The sequence below is a fragment of the Amia ocellicauda genome, chromosome 2 (assembly GCF_036373705.1).
Source record: "Amia ocellicauda isolate fAmiCal2 chromosome 2, fAmiCal2.hap1, whole genome shotgun sequence".
NCBI classification, from domain to species: Eukaryota; Metazoa; Chordata; class Actinopteri; order Amiiformes; family Amiidae; genus Amia; species Amia ocellicauda.
The window spans coordinates 33,166,727-33,184,898 of NC_089851.1; the positions used below are offsets into that span (position 1 = coordinate 33,166,727).

Below are 18,172 nucleotides of genomic sequence, written 5' to 3' on the forward strand. Positions count from 1 at the left end.
TCATCAAAAAATCTTGATTGTACACCTGCATTAATCGAGTATAAAGCAAACTTTCCACAATCTGAACACATCTATCTGTCAATCTATTTATCTTCAAAACATTTATTGTTTTACTATGCCAGTAGATGTACAATTGAAGGTGGTTATATCTGGTTACAGTTTAGTCTTGGTTCATGTTTGAATTGATCCATGAGTTAAATAAAACAAAACATATAATATATAAAATAATACAGCATCAACAATACATTGTACAATTGCAATCCAGCCCTACCACCTTCCATATCACTAGCACTAATTGCTATTACTTTTGGCACGCATGTATGCAACCACTGACACAAGTTTCAGGATTCCAGTTTATTGTGAAATCCTTGATGATCCCTGATTCCCAACTGAATATAAAAAATGCTGCCTACAAGTAAAAGCATGCACTGAGACATTGTAAGGGACACCCTCTGCGCGGAAATGAGCAATGATATCATCACCATTCCTTCTGATGCAATCCTGCGCAAACGCACTGGAGCTCCTTTTCATCTGGACGCCTATTGGTTCACAGAGCGGCCGGGGCCCACGTCTGCACTCCGATTGGCTGCTGGGGGAGGCGGGCGCATTGCTGGCCAATCGCGGACAGGTTTGTCAGTCCCCCCTCGGTGTGTGACAGACAGCAAAGATGGCCGAGAAGACGCTGAAGGAGTTATCGTCACTGGAGAAATCGCTAGGATTGAAAAAACCCAAAAAGTACAGCACGCAAGGAGACAGGAAGGTGAAGCCACTCTCCGCTGTTATTGTGGGAATGATCCTGGCTGTGGCTGGAGTGAAGGGGTTAAAGCGGGCGCTGGGAGATGGCAGGGCAGACCTCGTGTGGGAGAGGACTAGCCTGTCATTCATTCACTGATGCATGCACTGCTGCCATCTCATACAACCTGTGATAAAGACAACCGTTAACGTGCAGGGAGCACATTTATATTTATTTTGAAGTGCTAATAAATCGTGCATCGGTGCTTAAAATGCATGAGCATGTGATTATACTAGTCGTGCAATATGGAAACGCTTTGCTATTGTTAAGGTGCACTGTAGTGTTTACTCATTCAAAACGAGAAGTACAAACATCATATCAATGTAATATCTGAAATGGATACAAATTAAACATTTACATTACAGTTTCACTTCAGTGCATAGTATCTTTCAGATCCAAATAGTTACATTTCAGTTCTGCTTTTGAATATGGTGAAATGTAGTCAGTGCTTTATGTAGATATTAAATAAATAACTGCAATATTACTTGCCACATTAAAACGACTGGCTTCTTTTTTTAAGTTAGTGGTGTGGGATAGGAAAAGTAACCTCTAAAATAATAATTCCCTGAGTGAATTGTCAATGGAATATATATTCTGATTGTTAGTTTATATTTGAATGTTATATATGTGTGGTTTTAGTGTATGGAAATGGGCATCTCTTAATCTAAACTTCTCAATTAAAATATAAAGCAGACTAATGTTCAGAGTATTAATCCCCTTATCAGTTAGAAAGTTCCAAAACATGTCAAATGCTTAAAAGCATGTATGTGAAATACTGGTTCACAACAATACAAGACAATGCACATCCAAAGGGATGACAGTTTGAATGTTTAGGTCAAGACTTAAAATGTTTTTTGCCTGGCATCTATATTCTGTATATATATTTTTCCTGCTCAGGTTCCAGTTCTTCAGACCAATAATGGACCTGGTGTTGTTGGGCTGACCACCATCGCTATGCACCTGGTCAAGGAGGCCAAACAGCCACACCTGCTGGGCCGCACTGGCGAGCAGAAGACCGTTGTGCAGCAGTGGCTGGAGTACAGGGTCACCCAGGTCGACCTCTGTGCCAAAGAGGACACCAAAGCGATTCTGAAGGTAGGCGGTTTTGTTACGGCCTGTTAGTCTCTGAGGTTATTGCTTTAATCAAGAACATCTCCTTTTCTCCCTTCATACCAACTGCCCTGACACCCTCAGGTACTGTTTTACTGGAGTACAATTAAAGTAATTTGTGAAATACATATGTCAGACTGGTCACTCCTCTTTAATACTTTTAATGATGTGCTGTTGTAATTCATCTTTGTAAAGAAAGGGAGTCTTTGAGACACGCGATCAAAGCAATTGTCCGATTATGTCTTATGCAAACAAATCGGTTAACTTGTGTCGTCAGTCCAGAGCTTAAGAAAATAGAAAGGCCGCAAGTAACTGCGCACCAAACAACCCCAAAGCTACACTCAACATTGTCAAATACTCTGACAGTAAATGGCTTGTCAGGAAAAAAAATCAAATAAGTGCCCATTTCTGTTCCCTAATGTTGTGTATAATGTGTTTAGGAGGGTCAGACAGCCTTAGATGTTGAAAGACAGGGGTTATCTCTTTAGAATAGTTTTTTTTTGTATCTTCAGAAGCTTGTTTTAATCTCCTGAAACTTCAGTTATCTGACTGATAAATAGTACACGAACCTTATGGCAGTCTGGGATTTCTGTATTCGCATCTGCTTCCCAAAATACTTTTAACAAGGAGAAACTATAAAGAATTAGAGCTGGCATACCAGGAATCTCAATATTCTTTTGCAAATCATAAATCTTGCGATGATGATTATGAAAATGTATGTGCTACCATGACATAAAAGAATTTGAATATAATGCTTTTCCACACAAGAGGTTAATTTCCAAAATAGTTAACAATATGGGCTTGCCTCGATGAAATGCTTTATATTCACGTGGAGTGCATGAATCATAACAAAACTATAATAATAATATTATAAGTAATTTTACAGGTTCTATTATTACTGTTGTACTTTCCCTTCTTTGGTTAATGGTTTATTGTGTGGAAAGGCACCGCACATGAATTAATTAAGATTTTACCCAGAGAAACATCCCTGTTAATTCCCGATGTATCATATATGCATTATATATCCCAGTGTGAGAGCACATTAATGTGGTCGCTTGACTAAACTACTGCTAAACTACTCGAATACTGAAATATATTTTTTATGAGTAATGTGAAATTGTATAATAATCAATCAAAACACTGCAGTTTATCATTCAAAGCTGTCTTTGAAATTTAATAACTGAAACAAATTATTTAAAAAGGCCTATTTATGTTATTATTCACTTTACATTGATATGTATATATTATTGCATGGGCTTAGATTCTGGTATTTGCCTTTTTTCCATTGTATTTTATACCACAAATTCATTACTGTAGCAAACCCAACTTTAAAATAGAAATTCTGTCGAATACAAAACTCTCTTGTGCTTCTAGATGATTTATTTCTCTTACATAGGGGTTTCTTTGCTTTTATAAGTTATATTTGCTGAAAAGATTCAATTACAATACAGTGGAGCTGCTCTCTGGCACTAATACATTATTGGGCTGCATAATAAGTGACAGGGATAATTGTATTTGAAAAAACTTTAATAATTCCTTTAATAACGTTCTGCCTTTTTGAATATTACAAGTTTTCATGAGCATCCAAGGTAAGCCTAGTTGCTATACTGTGATTTGTATTTCGTTTCATCCTTAAAAGGGGCAGCAATGCTAAGCGCTGGGTTTGATGCGGCTCTCTCATGGCTTTAGGGAATAAAGGGATATGATCGTGGCAGAGCAGTCTGCAGCCTTCGTGCCCACTTGGCAGAACACTGCACAATAACTAATTTGCCCTAAAGAGCTGTGCAATGCAAGTGGTGAAGATGGTTTTCTCCCCTGAGACCTGCACTTGGGCAAAGCGCCAATTACAGCAAGAATTTAGAAAAGGTTTATTAAATTAGTAAGAAATTGAGTCAATCATGAGAAGTCTGCAGCTTCTTCTGCATCTGTGGCAAAATCCACATTTGAACAGCATGTTGTACTGTAGGAGGTAACATTAGATGAAGCAACTAGCCTGAGGTAATGCATTATTCATTTGTTTTTCATTGAATTGTTCATGTCTTGGAAACTACAGAAGAAATGCTTGTTGGAAAGTTGGTAAGATCCTTTTGTAAACCATTGTATGAATCATAATTGTACATGTTACATTTATCTTCAAATATAGTAAACACAGTGTCTTCTACTATATATATATATATATTCACATATTGTTATTTTGATGTTTCAATAATATGATCTCATTAAATGTTTATTTTTATTTTTTATTATCTCTGTTTGTTTGAAATGGTAGTCATATTTCTCCCCACTTCTAATCAGAAACTGTCTGAATAATAAATCACATATTAAGTGTTACACATTGGCAAAAATACTGACTTGTTTAGTTATTTACATTATATTACTATTATATTGGTATTAGCCCTGTACCCCCTTTGTAATCTACAGACAAATATATACATCAGAATATCTATTGAAATTATCCCAAAAGGTGCTGCTGTTTGGGATTATGTTTTATTGTTCCTTTGTTTTGTTAAATTCTCAAACATCCAAAAGTAGTAGGAATATAAACCGTCTTTGGGAATGCTTGACAGCCGTACGTTAACTAGATGTAGGAATGTTATAATATAGACTGCAAACTGCTTACTACTTACTACAAATGTGGATATATAATAACTTTTTTTTCTTATAGCATCTTGTTATAGATTTGGATTAATTGAGGAATATAATCTCAGAATGTCATTATGATCTCAAGTAGGCTTATCAGAGACTTTCATGTCTTTGTTTTAGCCCTCTAGGACTGGAGTTTGACACCTCTTGAGTTTGTCAAGGGCTTCTCTAAATACCAGGAGACCTTGTGTCTTTGATTCATATATATATATATATATATATATATATATATGTGTGTGTGTGTGTGTGTGTGTGTGTGTGTGTGTGTGTGTGTGTGTGTGTGTGTGAAATATATATATATATTTCTGTTAAGAGGTTTTGTTTTATATATTTATATATTTATATAGTTATAGTAACTTTATAAAAATGAAGTAGTTCACATCTTGAAAATAACAAACATACAGACGTGACCGAAAGTATTGGTACCCTTACATTTTATTCAAATAATGCACCATTTGCCCTGAAAGTGTTGAAAATAAAAGATATTTTGTCATCCATACATGCATGTCATAGTTTGCAGTGGAACAAAACAAAAAACTGTGAAAAGAACTGAATTCTTGCTTATTCTATAAAGACATTATGGCATGGACAATATTATTGATACCCTTAGAAGTTATATGAAATCATTGTATTGTAATGATATTTCCAGCAGACCATGCTCTTTTAATTAGTATCACAGGTGTCTTCAGTCACATTATCACTCATTCAGCCTGTTTAAATGGAGAAAAGTACTCAATCTGCTGTTATGTGTCACTGTGTGCATCACACTAAACATGGAAAAGAGAAGGAAATCCAGAGAGTTGTCTGAGGAAGTTAGAAAGAAGGGAATAGCCAAGCATGGTCCTACAAGACCATCTCTAAAGAGCTTGATGTTCTTGTGAGCACTGTTGCCAATATTATTAAGAAGTTTAAGGCCCACAGGACTGTAGCCATGGTCTACAGTGAGAAACACAAAAAAGCCTGACTGGAGTTTGCCAAAATGCATGTGGATGAGCCACAGTCCTTCTGGGAGAATGTCCTTTGGACAGACGGAACAAAAGTAGACCTTTTTGGTAAATCACAACAACTCCATGTTTAGAGGAAACAAAATGAAGCTTTCAAAGAAAAGAACACCATCCCTACCGAGGAGGCTCGGTGATGTTTTGGGTCTGCTTTGCTGCCTCTGGCACTGGGTGCCTTAAATCTGCACAGGGCATGATGAAATCAAAAGACTATCAAGGCATTTTGGAGCGAAACATGCAGCCCAGTGTCAGAAAGCTGTCTCTCAGTCACAGGTCATGGGTTCTCCAGCAAGACAATCACCTTAAAGAAGAATGAGAAGATGAGAAGAAAACATTGGACTGTTCCGAAGTGCTCTTCTATGAGTCCTGATCTAAATCCCACTGAACATCTGTGGAAAGGGCTGTAACTCGCAGTTGGGAAAAGGCCCCCATCAAACCTGAGAGAACTGGAGCGGTTTGCTCAAGAAGAGTGGGCCAAAGTACAGAGCTACAGACAGCGCTTGGTTGCAGTTATTGTCTCTAAAGGCTTTAAATATTAGGTTATGGGTCCCAATATTTTTGTCCGTGCCTTTTTCATTTGTTTTAGGTAATATGTTACGTCATAAATCAAAAGCAAAGTTTCTGTTCTATTGAATGTGAAATAAAGAAGGATGGATACCAAATACTTTTGTCAATTTCTACTTAGTTCAGAGATTGTGATTTTTTTTACAAAAAGTAGAAGGGTACCAATACTTTTGGCCATGTCTGAATCTTTTCGTTTGTATATTCAATACAAGGGTCACACTTTACAATAATGGGCATCAATGAATTAATTAATGAGATGAATACAACAGGAATAACACATGAATACCTCATGCACTACATCGGAGTTCTGCTGTTCATCACATGTATAGCAGGGTTAGGGTCAGGGTTAGAGATACTGGCTAGGTTTGAGGTTAGGACTTATTCATGTGACCAACATGAGACCTCTGAAGACGTGCATGTGGCATTCATGTGTTAGTCTTATGGGATTTATACATTAATTCATCTAGAATTGGTGCCCGTACTTGTAAAGTGCCACCATTACAAGTTATGGTTTAAATATTTAGAAGACAGTGAAATAAATCGGTTTATTCCAGATTAAACACTCAATTTTACACTAATGTAATGCACTTGATATGTTATTTTCTATGAATCAAGTTGTTTGTGTGGTGGGAAACATCTTCAAATCAACAGGTTATTTTCCTTCGGTTATATTATGTGGTTTTACAGTTTTTTTTTTTTTTTTATTTTACTTTAGTTAGGATTCATATTGTATATTGTATTTATGTTCACACTTGTAATATGTTTTATGAAATGTGTATGAATGTCTGTTATTAAATACATAATAAAGGAACTGCTTAATGCAAAGATATCATATAATCTACTTTAGCCATTGCTGCAGTAGTACAATGCAGTAATAACGTTGAATTAATGTGTCTCTATTCTGTTTATCTTTTCTTTTTTCCTTTCAGGACCTTAACCAGTATCTTGAGGATAAGGTTTACCTTGCAGGAGATGACTTCACGTTAGCAGACATTCTAATGTACAACGGCATTCATCCAATCATGGTAATTGAAAAAAGAAAATGCTTACTAAAAAATTGTAATGCACATTTAATGCTCCATGCCATGCGACTATGTGTGTGTATATATATATATATATATATATATATATTGACTGCACTAAGAGACTGCTGTGTAAATATATATATTTTCTCCTTCAGGTAATGCATTTTGATTGGGAAAATGTAATCCAAAAAGAGCAAAACAAATTATAATAGAAGATTGTATGAAATATCATTAAAAATGTCTAAACCAAATTAAAGTTTGGATTTGTATGACTTATGCAAAGTATACATCCTGAATCAGTGGACATCTTAAATGTAGAGGTGGTGTTTGGGACTATAGTGTTGTTCCAGTAATAAGTGACAGATTCAGCTGAAATCTTAAAAAAAAAAAAAAAAGCTGTGCAGATCACAACTGGATCAAATGAGAGCTGAAAGCGATGTGCACAGTCCTTTTCTCAATTGATTATCGACTTGGTTCTGAGAAGGATTGGAAACCAGACAGAAGCAAGATGACATGGCAGTGAAAAGACCTACTGACATGGCTATCTCGAGACTATCCCACATTGCAGAAAGTTGGTTTGTGTCGTCTGCAGCCTGGGGCAGGACAAGAGTTACATGCTCAGAATCTCGAAATATTGGCCGAGGACAAAACATCACTGTCGGCACATTTCTCAGCCTGTCATGTTCAAGAACCCTTATTCCTGCGTTTCTCTTAAAAGTCTCTCTTCAAGCAGGAAAGCAGATGAAACCAGCAGGAAGAGTTCCACGTCATAGAGTCGCAGTGCTGTATGGGGGTAGTGCATTCATGTAGATCCTCTCTTCTTGTTTTTCTACCTCAGGCGGAACTCACTGTCCAGGAGAAGGAGAAGTATGGAAACGTGTCCCGATGGTTTAATCACATACAGCAGTACCCCGGCGTCCGTCAGCACCTGTCCGCACTAGTGTTCCTGAAGAACAGACTCTATTCTGGCATGCACTAAGAGACTGCTGTGTGGGGTTGATGTGGGAGCCATAAAATCAGTGTGTTGTCGCTGTGCCAGCTGTCGATATTGCCATTCAAACAAGGGGGTTTCTGATTAACAGAAGCACCCATTATGAGGAACAAGCCTAATCCAGGGGGGATTTTTGTTTTTGTGATCTTGTCAAGGGTGTTTTTTTTTGTTTTTGTTTTTTTTCTTTAAAGAAAGGTTGAGGTGGGGGAATGGATTCTAGGGCTGCTGTCTTTTCAAACGAACATTTGAACATGAAGGAGAAGATTGAAAGAGAGATGGGAATGTGGGTACTTAGTCAAGTTGCTGCTGCTGTTCTGTTGAAGAATTTGTAATTGTACGGAAAGTGGGAGATGCCAGTGACTGTCCTCATGCAAAAGGCTATCAATATCATGGAAAGTCCTTTGTGTAATAAAATGCTGTGCAAGCTGAAGTGAGCAGGGATTTAGTGAAGAATAAAAAAGCAGGAATAAAATGTTCTGCCTTATTCATTTGATTGATCTACATGTTTCTTATTTGTGTTGTAGTCCTGTATTATGGCATCATTTTCTTTTGTAACCTGTCTGCAGTGTTTCAAGGATATCTATGGTTTCTACCAAAATAATTTACAGTCTTCTTCATAACTATATGTTAATAACTCTTTATGTTATTAAGTCTAATTTATGGTATTTGTATTTTTCTGGTATGGTGGAAAAGGCAGACCTGCAAGCATGGATCCATTATTGGCAATATTTTTGTATCCATGGTACTTGTGTATATAATAACTACATTATCTGACTTGATAAGTAAGAGTGTGGGAAATTCTTTTGTGCATGGCATTGCAACATATTGACTTTAATGGTATAAAACAAGGTGTTTTGTGTCACTGTACAATTGGCACTACATGTCCCTGTCTCATTGAAAATCGTACAGCTGCACACTGACTTTTGGTGCAGACCGTAAGTCAGAATGCCAGACTGTCACCCTTGTGATGAAAGTGTATGGATTCCTGTAAGAAGTCCACAATAATATGAACAATGCGCTTCAAAATGGCCTTCCTTCACTGTAGACGATAAGCACAACCCCTCCACGGTAACCCACGCTTTTAGTGTTTTAAGTGTTTAAAGAACAAATACTATTTTAGATTAAAAATGGGTCGCTTATGAGTCTTACCTGGTTTTGAAAATGCAAACAGGCAAGTGTTTGTCTAAGATAAAAGCCTGCCTTCAATTTGTCACGGTTACTGCGAAAAATGCATTTTGCTTTTGGATCAAGTGTATAACTAATAAGTCTTGATAAGTAACCCCCTTTCTTCTGTCCAGTACATCAGTAACGTCCATTTGAACCTTGGTATATGAAATGTTTAAGAAGCTGTTATATGATGGATAGAGCGTTTTGTTTGCTACCAATAAAAAAGGGGAATATCACTTTTTGGTGCTTAATGTCATGTGTTTAATAGTGAAATCTATGATGAATAAATATGAATATATGTTTACCATCAAATCATTCCTACTTAAAGACCACCTTTATTTATGTATTTATTTATGTTTATTATGTTGTGAGGAATAGTCATAAAGAAAAACATAAAATACATTAATGGAAAACTAAAACACAGTTCATAGAGGACCCTGCCTTGTGACTACGACAGATACAAACTTTATGGAAGGCTATAATAGAAGTACTGTGCTCTTGTTTGTATCAATCGTGATTAAAAATAATTGGGCAATGGGTAATTATTTTATGGAAAACTGTCAGCAGATAGTGAGAAGTGTGCTCCTTTTCAATTCTATTTATACACATCGCGCTGGATGTAACACGTGGATGTTAGTACTTGTGTAACCTTGTTACTTTCAGTTGATAGTTCACTGTCTGTACAATGGTGCAACTTCAATCCAAGAGTGGAACTGGGTGGATAGGTGCATATGGAAGCGATATAACTGGTTAGGAATGAAGTTTATTTAAAGTATGTGACACAAGCAGCAAACATGCGCTATTGTAGCTCATACATACGCATTTTCATGAAGACAGACAAAACCAATGGGCATTGTGATATCTCCTGATCATATCAAAGTTCTGAACGAGTGTGGCGTCTGCAGGCGCTAATTAGTTTTACTTTCTTGTTTTCTTCTCCGTGATGCCCCCTCGGGTCTCTTTCAGGTCGCAAGTCAAATGAATGTGGTGGTCTCAGCTTAGCCCCGCAAGTGACATTAGCTCACATCATAAACCCACTTCACAGCAAGTGGCATTACTCATCAGTCTCTCTGGTAGGGGGCCAGGGGGTGTTCAGGTTTGGACTGAGGTGTGCTATCGAGAGCATGTCCTTCTGGCATCACATCTGGCTCAAGACATTGCTGCTATTGCTCGCTGTTTCAAAGTACTGCCTTCTAGAGAGGGAGCAAAGGGGACAGAGCCCCGTTGTATTTAAAGCATCAGTCTGTGCAGATGGCTCTTGATTTTTCAGAAAAACAAGCACAGACCCTTCACATCTTAGCGGGATTCAGATAGATATATTTTATTCTGATTTTCATCTTGTGCTAATTAGCAAGACTGATACATTAAACAAGTTAAATATCTGGCAAAATCTATCATGTAATTTGTCGCTCTTCTAAAATTATTTTCCCACATTGCTTGACACAGCAACATGAAGTAAGTGCTTGTGACAGTCTATGAATTATTTCACAGTTACAGATTGTGACAGGTCTATAGGACAGTCCATAAAAATGGCATCTGACAGTCCTTTGCTATTACGCAACAGAAACCGTAATTTCTTCAGGGAGGGAATATTTTAGCTAGCATGGGGAAGACTTAAAATCAAGCCGCTAGCACAGCTTTCCACAGAGACAACTCGCATCCACAACCCCTTAATGGAAAGTGGGGCATTTTCAGGGTTAAAATGTTTGTTTGTTTGTTTGTCTTTAAGCAGATAGAAGTACAGCTTGGGTGTGCTGCGAAACCCAGGTGTTTATTTGAAGCAGCACTTTCTTCATCAATCACGGAGCACTTGTTTCCAAACAGGAGATAAAGTGCATATGTGGAACCTCAGGCACAAGGATCATACCTCAATTCAGGCACAAATGACAGACTGCTCCAGAATGATCAGAGAGCCCTACCTGTTTCAGCTCATTAAAGCTTGGCCAGATGTATGTGGGATTTATATGTACAGTACTGCACACAACTGGAGCTTTTTACATGGAACAAGAGACAAGCAAACAATCCCATTAGTTCAAAAGTTAATTGCTAAAGTTCTATGCCCTGGAATCTAACTGATAATTCCATCTTTATAGTTCAAACTCCATCTAATAGGTTAAATGGCTCACAATGGGGACTTGATTCAAGTCTTCAAAATCATGAAAGGCATCGACTACATCCAACCAGAGGAGCTTTTCCAGATCAGCAGGGACACACGCACCCGGGGACACAAATGGAAATTGGGCTTCAAGGCTTTCAAGACAGAAAACAGGAGACACTTCTTCACACAGAGAGTCGTCACAATCTGGAACAAACTCCCCAGCGATGTGGTTGAAGCAGAAAATTTGGGAACATTTAAAAATAGACTGGATAGGATCCTTCGATCACTTAGTTATTAATGGACACCAAACAAGCACGATGGGTCGAATGGCCTCCTCTCATTTGTAAACTTTCTTATGTTCTTACATTCTTAATATATGTATAAACTAAATAAAGGCTCATCAAAATGAAGGCCATATCTAATGGTAATGGAAAGTTGTGTTTGTATCTGGACAACAAAAAAAGTAGTGGAGCCTACTGTGTTGGAATGGTACATCTTCGCCAACCCCAACCACCAGCGTTGCACATGTATTTGATGTATACCTTTGACATCACATGCTGCAAACGACAGACTATATGCGGCACAGATGAATGTCAATGGCATGAAGTTGGAAATGAAAAAGACAGTGCCACGTCTTCATATCTTAATGGCCAGAACATGTTGCAAATTACAAGTTTTTTAGTTTTTTCCTTTCTCCTTCTCTCTGTGCCCCGCAGGACTTGCCATGCAACTTCAATTTGCCTCCTTTGGTTAATATCTTCTGATAGGATCACTGAAACAGCATCGCGAGTGATGGGGTACTTATATTAATAACAAGTGAAAACCATGACAAAGTGTATACTTTTTAAAAAACGGCGCTGAATCTAAAAACATTAAGATTAGATACTTAGGCATTCTGTGATGTCCTCAACAGAGAAAGCTGAGCCCGAAGATCCATTACTCGTCGTGTGGAATACACAAGGGGTCAGCGCCTTCAGCAGAACCAGTAATGACCACCAAAATGTTTTAATTACCATTGGGAAGCATACACAGGGGTTACAGCTGCAGGGTCATCTGTATATATCTTTCCCTGTTGTGAATTTTTAATTTTTCTCTTATTAAATGCAGGTTTTAATTAATGGTGACTAGTTTATTAAAACCTGCAGTTAAATGCCCCTTCAGTACCAAACCTTTTCAGAATATTCCTTATCTCTTTCATTTTTTTCCACCAATGAGCAGTTGAGACTGTTTAGTTGTCTTTACAATGATACAATTGAGCCACAGTTATATCATTTTAAAATTTGTATTTTTGTATTTTAACTTCCTTTGTTTTGTATAAACACTACCTCCAGGTACTGGAGTATGTCCCTGTTTAGAAATATTAAAATGCCAATCGAGCATGTTTATTCATGTACATATTAATGAATAAATATATTATTTTTTTAATTAGAAGAAAACAAAAATAGCTTCAGACTATGTATGACAGAGGTGTTTATATATATATATATATATATATATATATATATATATATATATATATATATATATATATATATATATGCTTGACCTATATAAACAAAATAATAAAAAAAACATACAAAAAAAGACAGTTCCTTTCCAAGTGCATGATTCATTGAATATTAAGATAATAAGACAACAATAACCAAATCTGCATATTTTTAATGTATTTATCTTGACAGAAAATGATTTCTAACCAGAAGTGTACCTTTTACTTTTGCCTCATTGTTTCATGTTCATATTGCCTTTATTGTTCACTGATTTGATTCTGGACTCGGGGCATGTAGGAAGAGCATGGAAAGACACCGCCAACTCCCATTCGGAGGCAGCAGTCGACTGGATGTATGACCTTCCTAAAGAGAACTTCATTTCAGCACACTCTGGGTACAAAACGCAAAGAGGAAAAAAAGTGTGCCAGCTGAGGTTCAGTTGAACTATGGATATCTGCTTTAAGCCTCACTCTAACATTGTCAGAGAACTCTTGTAATGCTGAGATTAACCTGCAAAGTCGATTTAGCGTAGTGTAGACTTTTTGATCACAAATTAAGGCTGTGTTTGTACATTTGATGTTACTTTTATGTTGGGAATAAAAAGCCTTACGAAACATAAAAAGTTTGGATTCGTTCTGCAATTCTAACATGCTTCTTGGTGGAATTTGGCAAATGTGTATCCTGCCGCTTTGATGACCTCAACATCTGTAGCAGTCCTACAGTGTGTGTGCAGTTTCACTATTTCTTCAGATTCTTCTGAACTGAGGAAGCTATTATAAAATGGCTTGATCCAGCACTACTAATTTATTAAAATAAAAAATAAAACGTACAAGCAGAATCAGAATCAAAAAGAAACTGTATCTTAACTAAAATGTAAAACAGAATAGTCACACCGTCTTCTTAATTTATATCCATGTGTTTTATTAAATGTATTCATTCTATTTTTAATAATTGCTATTTAACACATTCTAAATGACAAGATAAGCTAACAGGGAAAGTAGTGCAAAAATCCCAGCTGGAGCTCCAGTCTTTGAAATTTCACAAAGGATTTATTAGAACACATTTCAAGGGGTTTGTGATAAAGTGTAGCATCACCCCCCCCCCACCGCCAATCCCGGCACCACTACAGCCACCCCCCACCTTCCAGACTGGACCGAGACTCCTTAGAGGAATTAATAAAGTTTCTCTTTCAGGCTAAATTTAACCAGCACATGATACACAGCTGATTACTGGCTTTTTTTTTTAAATGTGACAGAGGCCTCCATGAAATTGACATTTGCACCCATTAAAAGAATAAGCAAATAGGACAAGCTATGCCTTTGTGCTGCTAGGAGGACCAGCGTGGGGGACTTCATCTTGTGTTGCTGCACAGTTTTCAATAATCATAAACACTGTATGCCTGTTACAGTGGTGCTTTTACACGAGTATTGATCCACAAACTTTGTGGCTTTGAACTGGAATCTTCCCTCGGGCCTTGGGAGCAGTGTGGCATTAGGGATGTTGTTGATTCCCCAGATAATTAGGAAGGTTATCTCAGTGTACAACGCCATCGAGACAGTCTAGCTACAATAGGCCCAGTGTTTCATCGCTCTTTATTGTATCAGTTAGCTGCCTGCTCTGATCATCCTTAAAAGAAGAGCAACTTTTTTATAGCCCTTGCAGTCTACCCTTGTGACTGAAATGGATGACATGTTTTTGCACTCCTTGAGCATCTTAGCATTCCATCAGGAAAACAGTTTAACAAAGTGACAAGCATGTGATATTCACATAGAGTGAATTATGTCCTAACCACTGTTTCTAATGTGCCCTCTTATCTAATACACTGGATTTCGTGGAACTTTATTATGTTGGTAACAGAATTATATGGGTGTTTGGGCAGGAGGCTGGTTGTGTGCAGGTGTTTGAACCCCAAAGCTCAGCTCAGGTTGTACATTGATGCTTTGTGATTTACAGAAACAATGAAGATCTTCAGTTTCCATTATTGCAGACAACAGTGCTGGAAAATTGCAGTTGAAAATGCACTTCTTTAAAGAATGACTGCTTCTATGTATGTATGTACACGTATGGGATATGATTAATTACATATTGGTCCAAAATCTCAACCCAAATACCAATGACAAATGCAAAACAGCCCATTTTGCGATAGGTAGAGATAAAAATTCTTAGTACTGTCATCAAGTACTGGACTTCTAATTAGTGATCAGCATGTGGGGTAATGTTTGGTTTGGATTTCCCCATTGTATGTCTTAAAACATGACTTCCAGTTATATTAATATCTATTAAACTCTTATTTACAAAACTCAAAATAAGTTCTACTCACATGTGTAAGTCCATGTGGAGTCATTGAACTTTTCAGCTATTATACCACAATATATAAAAAACATGACCAAATACAACAAAAATATATATTTTAAAAGAATGAGAATAATGATATATGTTTTTTTTTTTAAATGTCCATAGTCCTCTTGTCAAAACTATGGTTGAAAAAACACATGGCTTTGTTGTTCCTTTATCGCCTTTTCTTTCCATAATAAATAAATAAATAAAATGACAGGGATAATGTGTGATGAAACTCATTCAAAGACAGTTGGACATCACCTCTAGGGGAATGTAATAAAGAAAGGAAAACATTATCAGAAAATCCTGAGCCTGAATCTATACAGCGACACCTCGGCAACAAAGAGGCTTAATACACAATGAAAATGAATACGGTCATGATGTGCTTTTTGCTATCCCTTCAAAACCTGAACCCTGGGGAGAGACCTGGCCAGGGTCCATTGCTTAAAAGGTCTCATACAACATGTATGCTGCCACAAGGAGGGAACTGTTGGTCTTTGTTTGTTTTTCAAAGTTGCTAAAGGCTGCGTTTGTGGTGGCACAAATGTGGCAGTGTACACAACCAATCTGAAGGCTTACTTCCTCCGTAGAAGGCAAGAGTGGGGCTGAATCTGAGTGTCTCTCTTTCTGTGCAAAGAAATAACTTGTGGAGATTGCTTTCCATGAGTAGAAAACTGATTTCGCCATCCCTCAAGGACTGAAGTTCCTGTTATGACAAACACAAGTGATAAACTCCGGTCAGGTCCTATCTCATGACTATATCTCTGGTAGGACGTTCAGAAGGGTCAGATCAGTGCTGGGACATGGGCTGTATTTACCACAGCATGAGGGCTGCATTGCTTTCTTCCACACAATGATCATTAGCTAAACTAATTTAACTCAGTGTTAGACTTGAAACAAAGAGCTACTTTTAACATTCACAAACTTGCTGTATTGCCCCAAAGGTGAAGTATACAGGTATTCGCATCAGTGTTGATCAGTTATACAACACAGGGGCTGTATAAATATATGTATATATGTGCGTGTACTTATATTAAGGGTTTTGGGATAGAGTCAAATCTGATAAATGAAATAAGCAAGGTTAAATAATGTCTAGACAAGCAAAGATGACAGAGTAATTTTAATTAAAAGAAAAAAGATGAACACATGAAAAATGGCACCACCGATCCCCTTTGCACCTCAGGGAGATTTTTTTATGTTCCCCAACGATTTAAATTTGTTAATGGAGGAAAACCAGATGTTAAACATCAATAATAACTCTGAAACAAAGCAGACTTTTATTTTTCTTTACAAACATAGTTGCTGGGAGAAATAATGGCTGGGGTCTGATAATTCCCTCAATAGCCAGAATTATTACACTGAAAATCCCCCAAAGTATAGTATAGTCTTACTACATCTCAGATGAGGCCAATACAATGCAAGGGTTTCTTTACAAAAGTTTTCTTTACAATAACAACAACAATAATAATAATAATAATAATAATAATAATAATAATAATAATAATAATAATAATAATAATAATAATAATCTATGTAAGCACCATCTTTATCATCATCATTACAATAATTGTGGGGGTTATGAAGCGCTCTATAAATGTTTTTGCAAATGTAATATAAGAACACTAAAACAGCATTTTTTTCAATGGATGGCAATTAATTCAAAGTTAAAATAAAATTTTTCATCAACTTTGTAGAGAATATGGAACAATGTATAATATTCAAACAATTTACAAAAACCTAAATACCTGAAGGATTAAATAGTACCAACATACTATATATATATATGCAAATACAATTCAAAACCGTCTCATGGTATGTTGGTATATATATACATAGATATACCCCTCTAGTAAAAGTGACAGTAATAACAACAACAACAACAACAACAACAATAATAATAATATTTTTACCCTATTTGATAATAAAGTAGGTAATCAAGCTAATATCCTATACATTGTAAAATAATCTTACAATTATATACAGCACTTTTTTTTAGATTGATATACATGGTATTTTGCCTAAAGTTTTCTTTGTGGAAAAAACAATACATGAGAAGCATTTTTCAACATTATTATTTGCTTTTTAATAACAATTAAATTATTAGTTTTTTCTGTATGATTAACAGTAGAGTTGTTTTTTAAATATACATTTAGCATCATAATTATATTAAAATTGATAGAAGTATCTTTTAAAATAATAATAATAATAATAATAATAATAATAATAATAATAATATTTTTAAGATGTGTTTTGACACACTTATTTGCAAGGCAGTAATGCTAATTCTCTCCGTGGTAAACTTGTGTCTACCTCACCAATAAATTAATAAACAAATAACATTCTTGTAGTTGTCTGTCAGTCTAACTTATAAGTATTTCTCTAAAAAACAACTGAAAGAAAAATAACCCTGTAAAGAGAATCAGTATTGTTTATATTCTGACACAGATTTGGGTCTATGAGAAGACATAAAAAGGCACGTTGTTGCAATCAAGTGCATTTAATATGTAATTTTAAATTATTATTATTATTATTATTATTATTATTATTATTATTATTATTATTATTATTAAATTGGAAGATCAGATGTAAAAATGAAAAATTTTGGTTTTATAAATAAACAAATATCTGTGTTCTTTAGAATCTATGCTTCTTAAACACTCCAGTTGCCCAGGTGACTTAACACTGGCAGTAATTGTCAAGCTGCCTGTTTGTGTGTGTGCGTTTGTGTGTGTGTGTGCGTGTGTACGTGTGCGTGTGCGTGTGTACGTGTGTACGTGTGTGTGTGTGTGTGTGTGTGTGTGTGTGTGCGTGTGTGCGTGTGTGCGTTTGTGTGTGTGTGTGTGCGTGTGTACGTGTGTGCGTGCGCGTGTGTGTACGTGTGTGTGTGTGTGTGTGTATGTGTGTGTTTCACTCACTGATCACATCTACAAATTCTAATACAGGATTCTTCACTTTT

At 36.4% G+C, this 18,172-nt stretch overlaps 1 protein-coding gene across 1 annotated transcript; it reads left to right on the plus strand.

The window, feature by feature from the left end:
• Positions 1-610: 610 nt before the first annotated feature.
• Positions 611-9,530, plus strand: eef1e1 (eukaryotic translation elongation factor 1 epsilon 1). The gene is made up of 4 exons (XM_066723281.1): positions 611-760; positions 1,691-1,888; positions 7,041-7,136; positions 7,975-9,530. Exons 1-4 carry the CDS (start codon positions 668-670, stop codon positions 8,113-8,115), a joined length of 528 nt encoding a protein of 175 aa, XP_066579378.1. The 5' UTR covers positions 611-667; the 3' UTR covers positions 8,116-9,530.
• The last annotated feature ends 8,642 nt before the right edge of the window (positions 9,531-18,172 follow it).